Raw genomic sequence first — 17,439 nt, 5'->3', positions numbered from 1 at the left:
AGTATTTAGCTCTAGCTAGGTCCAGAGATACTCCAAATCTGAAAAAAAAAATTGACTTTTACTTATTTTTATAAAAATATATTTAAAAAATTTTTTTTTAAATATTGGTCAGGCCTTAATCTGAGGAGCGGGCGGTGGAGGACAGACAACTTTTTTTTTTGGCCTAATGGCAATATATACATGCTGATTGTAACAAGTAAAAATATCTTTACCAATATGAAAAATGAAAATTAGATTGTTCTTAGAGCTTTTACCGTTTCTGGGCAAAATTTAAAAAAAAGTTTTCTGACTGACCAACCCTTACCCCAGAAAAAGTGAAGTAAACAAAAAGTCATAACAACAAATTTGTTCGTGATTATGTACGGAGCTTTTAAGTCTAGAAACAAGGCACCATAGAAGAATTTATTATTATTTTCATTATAATTAAAAGTATTTCTTTAAATTAAACAAACCTTTCGAGTTCTTCCAGCTTTCTTAGCAGCTTATCATTTTCCTTTGATAAATGTTCATGTTCTCTCCTTGCCCTCATCTTAATGTTGTGTAAATCAGAGTTCTCTGATCTCAGTGTCTCATTTTCCATCATGTATTCCTGCAACATCTCATAAAGACTGTTGTCTGCTGCTGATTTAGGGCTGAAGAGCTCTGCTGATGATGCAAGAGAACTGAAAAACAAATGGTATGAAAAGAAAAAGCCGAAATGGTTACTGCATTTTTATCAAACTTGGAAGTTTTATATTTGATATGGAAGATACAACCAATAGGCATTTATTTTAAATAACTTTCATTTTTGTGTTCACTTCTCCCTCCTTAAAGGAGTATTTCATGATCATAGCATCCTCTTTTGACATTTTTCTGTAGATATCCATGTAAAAAGCTTATTCCCAACATTTCAGCTGATTCCGATTTTGTGTTCGCAAGTTGTGCATGATTATGTGCATTATGCTGCTCCATGGGCGATGTGTTGCAATTTCATTCTGGTGTACCAGAACATAATTCAAATTTCACAATATTTTTGCAGAACAAATTAATCTGCAAGAAATTGTTTGTAAATAAACAATATGTAGCCAGATGTTTCCAGTAGTATACAAATCTCAACTTTTTGGAGAAAAGTGGGGGGATGATGCTGTGGACCACAAAATGCCCTTTTAAGCCCCATTCATAACCATGTGAATAAACGTGATTCATGAGCCACAATCAAACTTATAGATTTGCCAAAACATGATGCAAGTTTACTAACAAACAGCAGTGGATCATTGGGCCCTATAACTACTCTCTCCATATGCATGATTAATCCACTTGTTTGAATATAATCTAGATAAACGTGACCATTACTCCAGCACACAGTGTCGGCACCCTGTATTATAAAGATTTTTTCCCTGCAATGAATCACGTCTTAATACTCCGTTGGTGAGCGACGGGCGATTGGTATTTCACCGAAAAGGAGTCCTATCTGATTGGCTAGAAATCGATCGCTAGATCGCTCAGTGGTGAAGTACAAACTCAAAATGTATTCAATTCTATTGAAATCAATAATCTATTACTGACACAAATAAAGAAAGTTACATAGTGCAGCACTCACTCACCTGTTGGTCGACTGCCTTTTCACAACTTTCCGCGTCTCCATAGGTACCGGTGTTTTATCATCATCCTCATCCCTAGTGTCCTCACCATTCCTTGATGGACTGTCTTTTATAGCCTTTATTGCACCCTTAGGAAATTTTAACCTCTCTCGCAGGTAGTGGTTTTCATTGCGTAGTAGTTTCACTTCTCTCTTCAGACTTAAGATCAGTTTCTCTCTAGGATCCTAAAACAAATAACAAAACAACTTTATGAGTATTTGGACCAGAATCATCTGCACCATCTGAGGGCAGTGTAAATATGGAAAGGAAGCTACCAAGCTATAAAGTAGAAGATATGTGATGCAGTTTCTACATGTATTCCTATATGCTTGATAGAGCAGCACTGAAGGGGGTCATCACAGGGCTTCATTGTAATAACATTAGAGAAGCAATAAATAATCTAACCACCAGTGACAGTGACAAAAAATATTCTGTCATTAGTGATAACAAAATAATATAATGAGAATTTGTAAACTGCACATATGCATTTAAAAGGTGCATTGGGCCATTCCAGTTGATCCATAAATCCCTGGGACATGACCTTAATCTTCCAATTAGGGTCACCCGAATGGGTGACTCCATTTGAAATCTACACCCCTGTGTGGTAGATTAAGGTCATGTCTTCCATAGAAGGCATATGGGTTTCAACTGGAATAGTCCACTGTAGAGGTGAACATTGTAAACATGCCAAAATGGAAAGTTTGAAGAAACCCCAAAGATATTAAACTTAAAGAGTTCAGACTCTGCCATGTGTGCAAGTAACTCATGGAGTCTGTGGGAAGGCATCATAATTGATGTGCATGATATTATTTGGATTCTTCATATATCTGCTGTGTACCTCATGCCATCCATCACACATATTCAATAGCATTGTTTTCAGCCAAGGACATTGTTTTCAGCCAAGCTCTCCAATTCGATGCATATGCTCCAATGAACAATAAACAGCTAGAAAACCAACTCTGTAATCTCAAATCTAACTTCCAAAACGCGGATATGAAAATAAGCTGATGACCAACAAATCGAACGTGCCAAAACAGCCCTGCGCAACCCCCTTCTTTCGTACAAGGATAAAGATGTAAAAACACCAGGGTGCCACTCGTTTTTAGCTACTCACCGCAACTGCAACACATCAGCTTCATTTTACACCGACACATGGACATTTCACAAATCTCTAAGGCCCTCAAAGAGATTTTCAATGACCCACCCCTTACATCATATATAGAAGACCGTCAAACGTCCACAACCTTATAGTACGTACCAATTCAAGGATACCCACCCAACCAAAACAACAGTCTTGTAGTTACACATGTACGAGCAAAAATGTGTTGTCTGTAACTTCATACCAGAAGTTACAAATTCACCAGCACACACACAGGAGAAAACTTGCCAATTACATCTCGTCTCACCTGTAAATCAAATTATATCATTTATCTCATCACCTGTTTAAGATGCAAATCGTAATATCTTGGAAAAACCACAACCACTCTTTATATACGTTTTAATAACACACAATCTGTCTATGCGTCACCATAATACCAAAGGGGAAAAGAGACTGCCATATGTTCAACATTTCAACTCGGAAAGCCAGTGTTAATGAAATTATTCTCATGCCATTGAGCAAATACATAAACAGACAAACTCAAACATTCTAAAGCGCCAATCATTTTGGATGACCAAACTATATACTATCCATCCTCATGGCAAAAATGCTCGACTTGAATAACTTTGTCACATCATTCACTCACCCATTTTAATGTTGTAACTTTAATTTACATTTTCTCGCTTCCTATCAATGTAAGTGCGCCAAAAACGGTCACTTACTCCCACAGTTTTTCCACCTTGCTAATCACATGCACACCACTTTTTTATGCATTGTGAATATAAAATGTGATAAGGCTACATGCCCAAACCTTTGTAAAACTCAAGCTTAAAGATGTCAATTATCGTTTGATTTTGGGTATTCAGAGATCAATACTGGAGGTACACCACTGTACTGTGGCATCAATTCTCCTGATACTCCTTTGGTCAGACCTCAGCTCGAGTATTCGTCCACAGTTTGGGATCCGCATACAGGTGAACTTAAACAGCAGCTTGAATCCATCCAAAGAAGGGCTGCAAGGTTTGTTATGAGAGATTACAGGAAAACTAGTAGTCCAACAAGCATGATGGCCGAACTCGAGTGGGACACTTTAGAACTCAGACGCTAAGTAGACAGACTCACCCTCGTGCACAAAATCACCAGTGGTCAAGCAGCCATTCCGGAGCAAACGTTTCTGCAGCCTGTCAGACGTCACTATAGAAACCTTCACACAATAGCTTTCAAAAGTCCAGCAGGCAAGAAAGACTGCTGGGTGTATTCATACTTCCCTAACACAACCAAAGACTGGAACCAGCTTCCACAAACCATCGTTGACATACATTGTAAAAGAAACCAAAGCATTCAAGAGAGAAGTTTTAAGACACTACCAAACACAGCTCGAAACAACTAAGCATCTGACGTTTTGCCCACATTACCCTTCTCGCCTGGCTTCGTAGGAAGCGTTGAGAAGTATATTACCAGAACCAGAACCAGAAAACAGGAACAACTACATTTTGCAAAGCAATGACTTACCATACGGACTACTAGTTTATTCTTGATCCTGCTGGCACGGTTAGCATAGCGTAGTGTGTTGAGGGATTCAGACACATTGTAAATTAATGACTTACCATACGGACTACTGGTTTATTCTTGATCCTGCTGGCACGGTTAGCATAGCGTAGTGTGTTGAGGGATTCAGACACATTGTAAATTAATGACTTACCATACGGACTACTGGTTTATTCTTGATCCTCCTGGCACGGTTAGCATAGCGTAGTGTGTTGAGGGCTTCAGACACATTGTAAATTAATGACTTACCATACGGACTACTGGTTTATTCTTGATCCTCCTGGCACGGTTAGCATAGCGTAGTGTGTTGAGGGATTCAGACACATTGTAAATTAATGACTTACCATACGGACTACTGGTTTATTCTTGATCCTCCTGGCACGGTTAGCATAGCGTAGTGTGTTGAGGGATTCAGACACATTGTAAATTAATGACTTACCATACGGACTACTGGTTTATTCTTGATCCTGCTGGCACGGTTAGCATAGCGTAGTGTGTTGAGGATTCAGACACATTGTAAATTAATGACTTACCATACGGACTACTGGTTTATTCTTGATCCTCCTGGCACGGTTAGCATAGCGTAGTGTGTTGAGGGATTCAGACACATTGTAAATTAATGACTTACCATACGGACTACTGGTTTATTCTTGATCCTCCTGGCACGGTTAGCATAGCGTAGTGTGTTGAGGGATTCAGACACATTGTAAATTAATGACTTACCATACGGACTACTGGTTTATTCTTGATCCTGCTGGCACGGTTAGCATAGCGTAGTGTGTTGAGGGATTCAGACACATTGTAAATTAATGACTTACCATACGGACTACTGGTTTATTCTTGATCCTCCTGGCACGGTTAGCATAGCGTAGTGTGTTGAGGGATTCAGACACATTGTAAATTAATGACTTACCATACGGACTACTGGTTTATTCTTGATCCTCCTGGCACGGTTAGCATAGCGTAGTGTGTTGAGGGATTCAGACACATTGTAAATTAATGACTTACCATACGGACTACTGGTTTATTCTTGATCCTCCTGGCACGGTTAGCATAGCGTAGTGTGTTGAGGGATTCAGACACATTGTAAATTAATGACTTACCATACGGACTACTGGTTTATTCTTGATCCTCCTGGCACGGTTAGCATAGCGTAGTGTGTTGAGGGATTCAGACACATTGTAAATTAATGACTTACCATACGGACTACTGGTTTATTCTTGATCCTCCTGGCACGGTTAGCATAGCGTAGTGTGTTGAGGGATTCAGACACACAGTATTTAGATGGCGAGACACAGGCAATCTGCAAAACAGAATGTGATACACAAATTAGGAAATAACTTTTTTAGAGCCTGTGGTTTATAGTGATATAGTTCTTAAGGTCATTACAACATAGAACTATAATGATGGAAAACTAGATTCTGAAATAGTAACCTTCCAGTATCAATATGATGGTATATCCTGTGGTAGCAAGTGACCAATGTTTTACTGATTTCATAATCATGGCTTACACTTTGATGCTGCCTTCATAATTATCTCCAAGAGAGGTTTTTAGCAAAGCTGTCTAGAATTAGCCATTTTCCACCATGGGGCAAATTAAATTTGGAAACATATTATTACAGCTTAATATCAAACTTTATCAGTGGTAAACAAATAAACCAGAAAGAAAATACATAAATAGATAAATAAATAAATAAATAAAAATGCACATTAGTTCATTGTCATAATGAATATATGCAAATTAGACCCCAAAAAGGTATCACCATGACCTACCTATCAATGTGCATATCCATTCAAGAGACACAGCCTCTGGATGAATGGAGGGCTAATTTCGGCACAAAATATGCAAATTAGCTCATTATAATAACAAATATTATGCAAATTAGACCCACTAGTAGTAACCAGAGTTTCTGACCATGGGCTACCTATCCTAGAATATCCAAAGTCAACCTGCCTACCCATTCAAGAGCTACAGCATCTGGATGCACATATGAAGATACCGAGGTAAGACCTAACATTGCACAAAACCAGTATGACTCACAGTGAAGATATAAAAACTTTAAGATCTGCCAAAATTTATGTGTGCTCATGCTTAAATTTAGCAAAGCTTCTAACTCTCATGATTTTCTGTTATGTCTTGTCTTCTATATGTGACCTGCTACCACGAAAATCAGCGTAAAGTCGCAGTGACTTTATACTCATTTTGTTGAGTTGGTAGTTTCGAGACTTTTGGTCTGAATAAGTTGATGTTCTTTGTTTACCGCCACCTGTACAAGCCAGTAGTATTTTCCTTCGTGAATGGCACATTGTGCCCCATTCACAAAGGACATACATACATACTTAGTGGCTTTAACAGGTGAGTGAACACCAACGCAGTAGCCAGGGCGTTTTGAGTGACTAACACCTTGCGACTTTACACTGATTTCATGGTAGCAGGTCATATATGACTGAATTGAACCTCTAGACAGTTATAGTATTGCTTTAGATTTCTTAAAATGTCACGTTCCATGATGTTTTATGAATAATTTACATCATGGAAGGTGGCAATTTTGTCTATGTATTTCACACCAGGTGCCAACTGCGGAACACCACTGCTAATCAGAGCCATCGCTAGAGGGGGTAGGGTGTGAGACCCCCCAATTATTAGATGTCGCAAAAAGTGAGTGTTGTCAGGAAAACCATCAGATTTAATCGGCAAATTACAATGAGTCATATATAAAAAATTAAATGTGCGGTTGTTGCCAACTTATGATGTTGTTGTTATGCAATATTTTAGATTCCTGAGTGCCCAAAAAATGGATCTACAATTCATAATTTTATTAGGCAAAAAAATATTTCCGTCAGCAAAAAATGCCACCCCCCCCAGTCTGACAGGTCTAGCAACAGGCCTGCTGCTAATATGCTGTCAATCTTCATCTTTTTTCAGCTCCTGATTTACAGAAAATATGACTTTGATTGATGACATACAGAGAATAAAGTTCTTAAAAATAATTCATATCTGTTAAAGAGCACTTACCATAAGTGTGATACCTGTCCCACCTAGACTATCAGCTAACAGTTTGGTTAGTTTACTGTCTCTATAGGGTATATGGCCATTACGTTTACGAGAGTCTCCTAATGCTGATATACAGTTACCTTAAATTGGAAGAAACAAAAAATGTTAACTGAATAGCATGGTAAATAATCTGGGATTATTTTTCATTTAAAAATAAAAATTTAAATTTAAACTAGAATTACACGGTTCGTAATTAAGGTCTCCCTCACACAAAGGTGTGTAAATAACAAAGGTTTGTTAATAAAAATAATATTCAATATGCAAATAAGCTCATTAATATTCATAAATATTCAAATAACATGCCACAAAACTATACAGCACATTAGGCCACTATATATTATCACAATACCAAGTTAGAAGTTGATCAGCTACTGCGTTTAAGCTGCAGAGTGGATTAATGAAAATTTAGGCAAAATAAGCAAATAAGCTCATTAATATTCATAAATATGCAAATAACATGACACAAAACTATACAGCACATCAGGCTACCACATCCTATTCCCATAACCAAGTTTGATCAGTTACTGAGTTGGAGCTGCCGAGTGGATTAATGAATTTGTTTCCGCCCATTCAGCCAGCCAACCAGGCAGCCAAACAAACAAACAAACAAACAGGCAACCATCTGGATGATAACATAAGCCCCACATATGTGTGGGGGCCAAAAAGTTAAAATGCCTAGACTTTGTTGGTGGGACACATTTTAGAAAATTTAGAGAAAATTATAGCAGACAAATTTGAAGACTTTTTAACAGTACTTGTAGCTCAACTCAAATGATTACAACAGACTGAGTATTGGGCTAGTCCATTTAAGATCCACACTCCCCTTGTGAAAGATTTTGGAAATATCTACCACAGGGGGAGTATGAATTTCAAATGGAGTGAGCACATTAGCCAGCTCCATTTAAAACTCTCTCTCCCTCTGTGAAAGATTCAGGTTGAATCCTTCACAGAGGGGGTATAAAATTCAAATGAGCTGCCTAGTGTGCTAATTCCATACCCCCCTCCTGTGGCAGATATTTCCAAAATCTTCCACAGGAGTGTGGATTTTAAATGGAATAGCCCATTGTAACTTACATTTCACCAAACTAATCAATATTTTGCGGAACCCTTTTATCTTACCTAGTGTTAGAAGGCTTTTATTTATATTTGTAGTTTCTGTTAGAAGTTCTCCAGATGAGCCTAGTTCCTTGACTTTTTCACTGCCTGCTAAATCCACAAAACTTAATCTGCCATGTTTTGTAATGTATAAGTTCTCATCGTCTGGATCAGGCTGTGAAAAGCAAAACACATATGCATTAAAGTACACAAAGTAATATTAATAATTGAACATACTGTAAAAACTCAATAGTTAGCATATGTGTTTACTATCGAGCACTTTTAAAACATGCAAACATGAAGAGCCCCATCCACAAAAGTAAAGAGAAAGAGAAAGAGAAAGAGAAAGAGAAAGAGAAAGAGAAAGAGAAAGAGGAAGAGAAATTGAAAGACAAAGACAAAGCGATAGACAAAAAGAAAAGAGACCAGGCAAAACAAGATAAGAGAAGAGAAAAAGGTAAAGGAAAGGGAAGGGAGCAGAATGGAAGGGAAGGGAAGGGAAGGGATTGGAGGGGAAGGAAAGAAAGGAAAGGACAGAAAGGAAAGGAAAGAGAAGAGAAGAGAAGAGAAGAGAAGAGAAGAAGAAGAGAGAAGAGAAGAGAAGAGAAGAGAAGAGAAGAGAAGAGAAGAGAAGAAGAGAAGAGAAGAGAAGAGAAGAAAGAGAAGAGAAGAGAAGAGAAAGAAAGAGAAAAGAAAAAGAAAAAGAAAAAGAAAAGAAAAGAAAAGAAAAGAAAAGAAAAGAAAAAAAGAAAAGAAAAAAAAAGAAAAGAAAAGAAAAAAGAAAAGAAAAGGAAAAAGAAAAGAAAAGAAAAGAAAAGAAAAGAAAAGAAAAGAAAAGAAAAGAAAAGAAAAGAAAAGAAAAGAAAAGAAAAGAAAAGAAAAGAAAAGAAAAGAAAAGAAAAGAAAAGAAAAGAAAAGAAAAGAAAAAGAAAGTAAAGTAAAAATGCTAATCCACCCTCATTCCATTCCTCCCCCAAGAAAACATCAAATAATTGCAGTAATTCCAAAGGCATTTTCACTGTTTCAGGGCAAACACCTTGTCCTAATAACAGGTGGATGGGAGACAGCGGGTTAAAGGTATAATTCCTGGAATTTATTAAAACCTGGGTATCACAAAATGATTCAATTGAATTGAACTGTCTACCACATGCCTAGAATCCTCTCATAATTATGCAGGAAAATTGATATTCCTGCAGGTTTCAGATACAATCTTTCACATAAGATTCCCTCAAAATTGTGGCTATTCCAGTTGAAATTTATATACCCCCTATGGAAGATATGGTCTTAATCTGCCAGAGGGGGTGCTGATTTCAAATCTAGTAGCCCATCAGGTTAAATATAAGTATATATCATATATAGCAAGATTCTGACTTGGAATCTTGGAACTTTGGAAATCCTGATTATATTAAATGTTTGTGGTGAGGCTTTTGAAGTTCTTTTTTTAACAAACGTTTTTCAGCATGCTTTAAAAATATGAAACATCTCTATGAATTGTATAGACTACCTTTTTTTATTTTATTTTATTTAGTTCAAAGTTTAACAGTCTTAAGGCATGTTAATCTTATTTTCTAGCAAACAGTATACTTTCTAGCAAACAGTATATTGAATCAACAATAGTGCAGTATGTTATCATCAAACAATACCTGTATGAGGTCTATATGATTTATTAGCTTGAATGTGTGTTTAACAATACACTGGGTTTGCTCAATTGAACCAAATTTCTAACAATAACTCCACAAAATAAGTTGACACAACCACACAAATCCACCAACTCGCTCTCTAGAGCAACAAATAACAATTTTGAAGCAAATTAATCTTATTTTCTAGCAGTGTACTTTCTAGCAAACATTATATTGCATCAACAATGGTACATTATGTTATCATCAAACAATGCATATGAGGTCTATATGATTTGTTAGTTTAAATATATGTTCAACAATATATTCCGTTTACTCAATCCAACCTAATTTCTAACAATAATTCCACAAAACAAGTTGACACAGCCACACTAATCCACCAATTCACTCTCCAGAACAACAAATAAAACTGTTGAGGCATTTATCAATCTTATTTTCCAGCAAACAGTATACTTTCTAGCAAACATTATATTGCATCAACAATGGTACATTATATTTTCATCAAACAATACATGTACCACGTCAACATGATTTGTTAGCCTAAACACAGGGTGTCCCAAAAAAAAGAGGCCCCTCATTGCGCCCTCTGTTTCTCCTATTTTTGAAATGTTGATCAAATATATTTTGGTATGTAAAAAAACCTTGAGTCGTTAGCTTTAATAAACCAAAACAATTATATCAATCGGCTCACAACTTTTGAAGATATGCTTTTTTAAAGAAATGTACCCGTTTTCACTCTGTCCACGGAGAGGGTTTGGCTACTTCAAAGATTGAAAAGGAGTACACATACCATGCATGAATATCAAACATTCCTCAATGATAACTTTATAAAATAACTTTATTTATGGAATGGGCTTTAGCAGTGGGTTTATGGGCAATGGATTTTGTTAATAGTGTCATTAATTTTTGTGTAAATGGATGCCGAATGGGACTTCTTTTGCTTTACTTGCAATAATATTATTTTCTTAGTTATTTATGCCTTTTTGTTTTATTATGTTTCTTAATTTCTTACTTTGTTATTTCTTGCTTTCTTTTTTTATTTACAGCATAAGTCATTTCTCTTTTTAGGATTAAAGGTAGCCCTAAAGGCTGTTTGGTTTGTCTTTGGTTCTTCTGAAGTGAGTTTACTGTGCTGCTCTGCCCTCTACCTGGTTGCCTCCTTGGCGAATACAGGTTTCAGCCCTGGTCCTCATTGCATCAATTATGCGTTGGGTACCATCCTTGTGCGCCGGATACTTGCGAATGCATTCAGTAATACGTTTGCGAAGATCTTGGATTTTGCCACAAAGGAAACAAATCAAGTGGTGTGAGGTCTGGTGATCGTGCAGGCCACTCCACAGCATGAGCCATCCCACCACTCTGTTTGTTATCCGTGGACAGAGTGAAAAACGGGTACTTTTATTCAAAAGAGCATATCTTCAAAAGAGCATATCTTCAAAAGTTGTGAGCCGATTGATATAATTGTTTTGGTTTATAAAAGCTAACGATTAAAGCTTTCTTTGTATACCAAAATATTTTTAATCAACTTTTCAGAAATAGGCGAAAAAAAAAGGGCGCAATCAGGGGTCTCTTTTTATTGGGACACCCTGTATATATTCAACAATATATTCCGTTTACTCAATCGAACCTAATTTCTAACAATAATTCCACAAAACAAGTTGACACAGCCACACTAATCCACCAATTCACTCTCACCAACTACAGATAAATAAAATTTCTCTCTATATAAATTTTACGTTTCACATACTGCATAGCTACCATCAAACTAAAAAAAACTGAAGTAAAATTGTTTGAAAATTGTAAAAAAAATGGGTTTTATAATAAGGTGTCTTACAAGAAAGATTAACTCGCTAAATATAAATCACTCCTAATAAATTAGCTTCAAACTTATACTAAAACCATTAAAAATTATTACAAAGAAAAATTATCACTTTAATATTGTATTGTATAGTGTAGTACCTGCTCACACTATTTACACTAGCAACAAATCACAGCTAGCCTATTGACTTGAACACACACTAGTAAGCAAACAAAAGCCATGTACCCTCAGGGTGTCTATAGTAGCGCTCATTTAAACTGTAGCTCATTGCGATCATCTTACTATCCAATCAATTCCTGTTGACATCAAAGCTTTGCATGTGGGCAAATTCTATCTAAACAGTTATTGGATCACTGTCTCTTTAACAACAATCAAGTTGGCATGAGAGGAGATCGCTAATTTGGTGGAATCGAAATTTGTCAGTGGTAATCACCTTCAAAATGTACATACAGGTGGAATAATATAAGTGGGTCTGCTACCTGGTGGATGAATGAATGCCTGACTTGTTGGCAATCGTTATCACACAAAAGTGATGTATCACATTAGTCATTACAGTGATCCCTTTAGGGGCTGGCATTTTCTTCGGAAGGGGGAGTTCCAAATTTACAAAAAGTTAGCGTCAATAAAATTGTGACCCCCTCATTTTGGCAACACAAATTTTATGACCCCCACCACCAATACACCTACCCCCTAAACAGGCTAAAAGTGTATTGAAATCAGTCTTTTTTTCTTTCCAAAAATGTATGACCCCCAGTATATTTGGGACCAAATCCTTCTGAAGAAAATGCCAGCCCCCTTAATAAGAGCTCAGGGGTGCACTCTTTGATTTCCAGGGGGTTATGGGAGGTTTTTGAAGAAAAAAATTTGACGAGTAAAAAAAAAAACTTCCCCACCCACACTCTGTATAAAGGTATTCATTAAAATATTGAAACAAAAAATCCCCACCCCCATACATATCCATTAAAATATGTCCATCCTTCCACCCATTTTATAATAAAATTCCAATTCCTATCAACTGAGTTCGGCTTAGCTACTGTGTCAGAAACTTACCATTTCTAAGTCTATCTGCAATGCCATTATTGTGTGACTTCTACTTGAGTATTCATTGATGTTGTTATGTGCTATTGACCTCTGGCTCATTCCTGAAATTAAAGTAGAATAAATTTAAATAGTTTCCATTAAAAAAGCAGTTGATTTTATCTAGACATTTTGAAGTGTGACCATTTTCAGAATTTTTTAATAGTTTCCATCCCAAATACTATTGGACATTCTTTATAAACTGAATAAAAAAATGTTTTCCAAAACATTTCCAAACCTGCTTTTAACAACAAGAAAGATGGCATTCCGTAAATTTGTTAATTATCAATCTACTCATTTTTAGACTATTTTTGCCCAAAATGAAGGTAAATTTTGGTATTTAATTGTGCAATTTACCCTATTTTGACCCAATTAAAACAGTTGTTTTTGTGCTAAAAAGGATGTTACACAGGGCAATAATTGCTTTATTTTGTCTTCTATTAATATTTTTAGAAGGATGTTTTACACCCATGAATAAAAAAATCTCAGGAGAGTGATTGAAATTGAAATCATTTGCGATATTGCATTAAAGCAATTGCAGGGGTGAATCCATATATTATGAGCAGGTGTGACACACAACCCCTCTTAAATTTACTGTGTACCCTAACTTCAAATCCTAGATCTGCCCCTGCTCTTCTAAGGAAGATCAGGAGAGCTTTCGGGAGAATGACCAGTTGCTCTTCTCAAAAAGTCAAAGCCTGCTAAAACAAGGTGGCAAATTTGTACAACCATACCCAAAGCAAATGAACCTACCTTCTTCTAGTACAGCTAATATATCGTCCTGCGTCTCACAGTCTACTACAAAGAGGTTCTCTACATAGAAGCCTTTGTCTTTAGACCACCTTACAGGTAGCGAATCTCTACCAAATGGATTTAACAAGTCTTTCACCTGAAATCATTAGAAAATAAATTAAGCATCGGTTAATGTTATTTGACTTTGGTTGAAATTACTTGTTGTAGACATTTTTAGCACTATCCTTCATTGGAGGAAAAGGGATGGCCTAGTGCCCTTTTTGAGCCCTTTTCAGCTTTTGATTCCAGGTTAGTGTTTGTTTGTTTGTTGAGACTAGAGCAGATATCAGGATAACAGTCTTGTTTAGAGAATGTTAGAATTTTGACGAACAAAATAAGAAATGAAATCATAAATCAATAACAATCAGCCAATCAAATAATTAATCAAATAAAAAATATATAAAACAATTTTAAATGAAAATAGTATTTTTTTTTTAACTTTGTATTTTAGGTAAATCTTTAATCACTCCAGTGGCACAAAAACTTCTGATGTTCATAAATTATACCTCTCAACACAATAACTTTACATAGGAATGAAATATTATAATTATAATACAAAACAAGAAGATATCCCAGGAAAGATATGCGACCAGATGATTTAGATCAAGTAAACTGAACTAAATGTAACTCAACTACATACTTTGATCAGCTCGTAATCGGCGGAATTGTTAGGCTTTTACCACTATGCCAAAAAGTAGACCGACATTAAGAGTGATATAGTTGACCAGCATGGTCTATACTTAGGGTGTTAAAGAAAGTAGACAAAGTATAAGACTTCAAGTAATAACTTGAGATACTTCTGGCGAAATGTCACAAGACAATTCTCAAAATAAAATATATTGATATCAATCCGCGGTGTTATAAGGCCCGCCGATTACGAGCTGATCAAACTATACAGTGCATATTGTCCACTTACCTGTTCATTATAAATTTCTAAATAGGAAGCAGTAAGAGTATAGTTAACTGTTTTTCTTCTTTCTTGCACCAAGTCAAATAGATACATGAAAGAGCGTTGGATGAGACCATAGTTTTCACCATAGTTGACGGGTGAGTCCTAGTGGAAAGCAATCAAAATACATAGGTTAGTTTGCTTGCTAAGGGAAGTAAATTGGGTGCTTGTACCTTATACAAATGGGTAAAAATTTACACATCCATATTTCTAAATATGGTAGGATAAGAAAAGACAGGAAGAGGAAAAAGACAAGACAAGATGAGACAAGACAAGATGAGACAAGACAAGAAAAAACAAGACAACAGGGCTGGATCAATGTCAAAGCAGAAAATGGAAAGAAAGTAAGACACGGAGGAAGGAAGGAAGGAAAGAAAGCAGGCAGGAAGGATGGGTGGAAAAAGGAAAGAAGAATGAAGGTTGAATGAAGGAAGGAAGGAAGAAAAGAAAGCAAGCAGAGGAGGAGAAGGAGGTTAACAAGATAGCAGTAACCAAATGAACACGAAAAAGCTAATAAAGAGATAAACAAAACAAAATTTAAATTTGTATTAATAAATTCCTTCAGCAGTGTCTGACTGCTCTTCCTGATTATCGCATAAATAGAACAAGGTCACACGTTGCTGCGTGGCTTGATTGGCAAATGAGGTGCCAAAGTGATGCTGACGTGATTCGTTTAGCCAATCAGAACTCCACTGTTTATGCCATAAACAGCGCCGAATCGGCAGACTGCTGAAGAACCTTGGCGAAAACTATAGTACCGTAATACTCAATATTATTAATACTTACATGGTCAACAGGTCCTGTTATTGTAAATGTTTTCCCCGAGCCAGTCTGACCATAGGCAAATGCTGTACATGAGTATCCTTCTAGCGCCATTTCCACCATCTTTTTGATCCCGCACTTGTCAACAACATCTTGCTGCGATGTCTCCGGGTCAAATATGGCATTGAAGGTAAACGTCTTTGTTTTGCCATCATTGTTAACCTGCAAATGAAATTTAAAAGACCAAACATTTTTTTAAAGTACATGTAGCATTTTGAAATGGTGTTCTGTAAATATGTATGATGATGGGAAGGCTACAGAATAAAAAATACCACATTAGTACTACTCAAAAAAAAAGCATTGAAGCTTGTAAAAATGCCTAAAATGGCAGACGTGTACTAATGGGGGCGAATATCATGGGCTAAAAATAAATAAAAGTGTGTACACTCGGATAAAATATCCTGAATTTGGGCAGAAAAGTGTCATCTCTAAGGATGTTTGGGGTGCCTCAAATTAGCAATGAGAAAAGCTTCAATTCATTTGTAACAAGGACACATATTCTGGAACACAGTGCAGGTAAAATCCTGGGATGCCTGACTGTGAGTAGCCCAAAATATTTAACATCTCCTAAGGTTTTTTCAAAATTTTTTCACTTAAAAAATGTCTTTTGGTGAATGTGTTAGTGTTTGTTATAAGTATTAGTCGGTAGTCTATTGGACAATGGCGGCACCAGGAATTTTTTTCAGGGGGGCGGCAAAGTGAATTTCAAGGAGGGGGGGGGGGAAATCAACCAATTTTTGCAAAAAGTGGAAATATGTGCAACCTGATTGTATCTTTGTATCTATCTTGGTTACCGTAATTAAGATGGGGTCTGGTGGACCATGTCTGTATGTTCTTTTTTCCCTTCCACCAGGCCCAAGTACAGGTGAATAAAAATGGGGACAAAAATACTGCAAATGCCCCCCCCCCCTGCTTTTGGAAATCTATATTCTTTTGATGAACGGGTTAATATTATATATTATGTTAAATCCAGCTGATATTCAAAAACTTTTTAAACTTACCTCAATAGAATTCTGATCTAGAAAGTTGATGGCTACATTATCGTTACGTTTACTTTCTGACTCACTCAATGGACGCACCCTGTAAAGATATACAACAAATATGAATTCTTCACTACCCATTTCTTCTTTATTCTCTTTCAATGATTGAAAAAAAAACAAGAGAATGATTATCAATAAAAACATGTATCTTTCTCTAGAAATTAAATTTTGATTGAATGATGTCCTCACTGAATATAAAACGATTGTACAAATTTATCGCAGTGAATCAGGCCCTTATCCCATTCTGTCGGTAGGCATGTCATTCGCGATAGATCGCTGCATCCCATTGGTTGTTTTTGCCAAGATTCGGCTGTTCCATCTTATGCACTCGGACACAAAGGGGACATTTACCATTGCACTCAAAGGGGTAAATCACAAAACATGTCATAAAATAAATACTTCTTGATGAAACAATTCCAGAAGTTATTCTTATCAGGGGAATAAACTCCCAATAATTACTACAGGAAAAGTAAACTGGTGTTTTCTATGCAAAGAAAATTGACTGGAACTGAAACCAGGGATTTCGTAAGGGTGTCCTTTGACAGTCGTGAGAAATGAGTAAATACACTGGATGGAACAACCCCGACCGAGAGAATGCTTACAAATTTGTTGCAAATAACACCAGGGTTCGATTTAACTAGTGTAGCGTAGCAAAATGCTCCCCATTTTGGACAATCTGCTACACAAATTTCAGCTTGTATAGCAATTTTTTACAATGTTATTAACATTATGCTAATATTATAAGAACATCACCGAAATAATGTTTTTGACAAAAGTTGCTATACAACTTTTTAAAAGTAAATCGAACCCTGAATAACACTGGGGCATGAAGATTGTCATCCAGTGATAATGCACTCACTAGGATGATAGGATCCACAACATGTTCA

The 17,439-nt window shown here is 36.4% G+C and overlaps 1 protein-coding gene across 1 annotated transcript in view; it reads right to left on the bottom strand.

Moving 5' to 3' along the window:
* LOC140165113 (uncharacterized) overlaps nucleotides 1-17,439 on the bottom strand; it is a 36,740-nt gene that overhangs the window by 6,773 nt on the left and 12,528 nt on the right. The window contains exons 3-12 of the mRNA XM_072188544.1: nucleotides 16,514-16,592; nucleotides 15,477-15,674; nucleotides 14,658-14,795; nucleotides 13,703-13,838; nucleotides 12,923-13,014; nucleotides 8,441-8,591; nucleotides 7,283-7,401; nucleotides 5,465-5,569; nucleotides 1,584-1,804; nucleotides 453-662 (exon numbers count right to left, since the gene is read on the bottom strand). Coding sequence (XP_072044645.1) covers nucleotides 453-662; nucleotides 1,584-1,804; nucleotides 5,465-5,569; nucleotides 7,283-7,401; nucleotides 8,441-8,591; nucleotides 12,923-13,014; nucleotides 13,703-13,838; nucleotides 14,658-14,795; nucleotides 15,477-15,674; nucleotides 16,514-16,592 — 1,449 coding nt within the window. The remainder of the gene's footprint in view (nucleotides 1-452; nucleotides 663-1,583; nucleotides 1,805-5,464; nucleotides 5,570-7,282; nucleotides 7,402-8,440; nucleotides 8,592-12,922; nucleotides 13,015-13,702; nucleotides 13,839-14,657; nucleotides 14,796-15,476; nucleotides 15,675-16,513; nucleotides 16,593-17,439) is intronic.

Source organism: Amphiura filiformis, chromosome 11 (genome assembly GCF_039555335.1).
Source record: "Amphiura filiformis chromosome 11, Afil_fr2py, whole genome shotgun sequence".
In the NCBI taxonomy this organism is placed as follows: Eukaryota; Metazoa; Echinodermata; class Ophiuroidea; order Amphilepidida; family Amphiuridae; genus Amphiura; species Amphiura filiformis.
The sequence above is the reverse complement of the archived record's forward strand: the minus strand, read 5'-3'. Positions and strand labels throughout refer to the sequence as shown.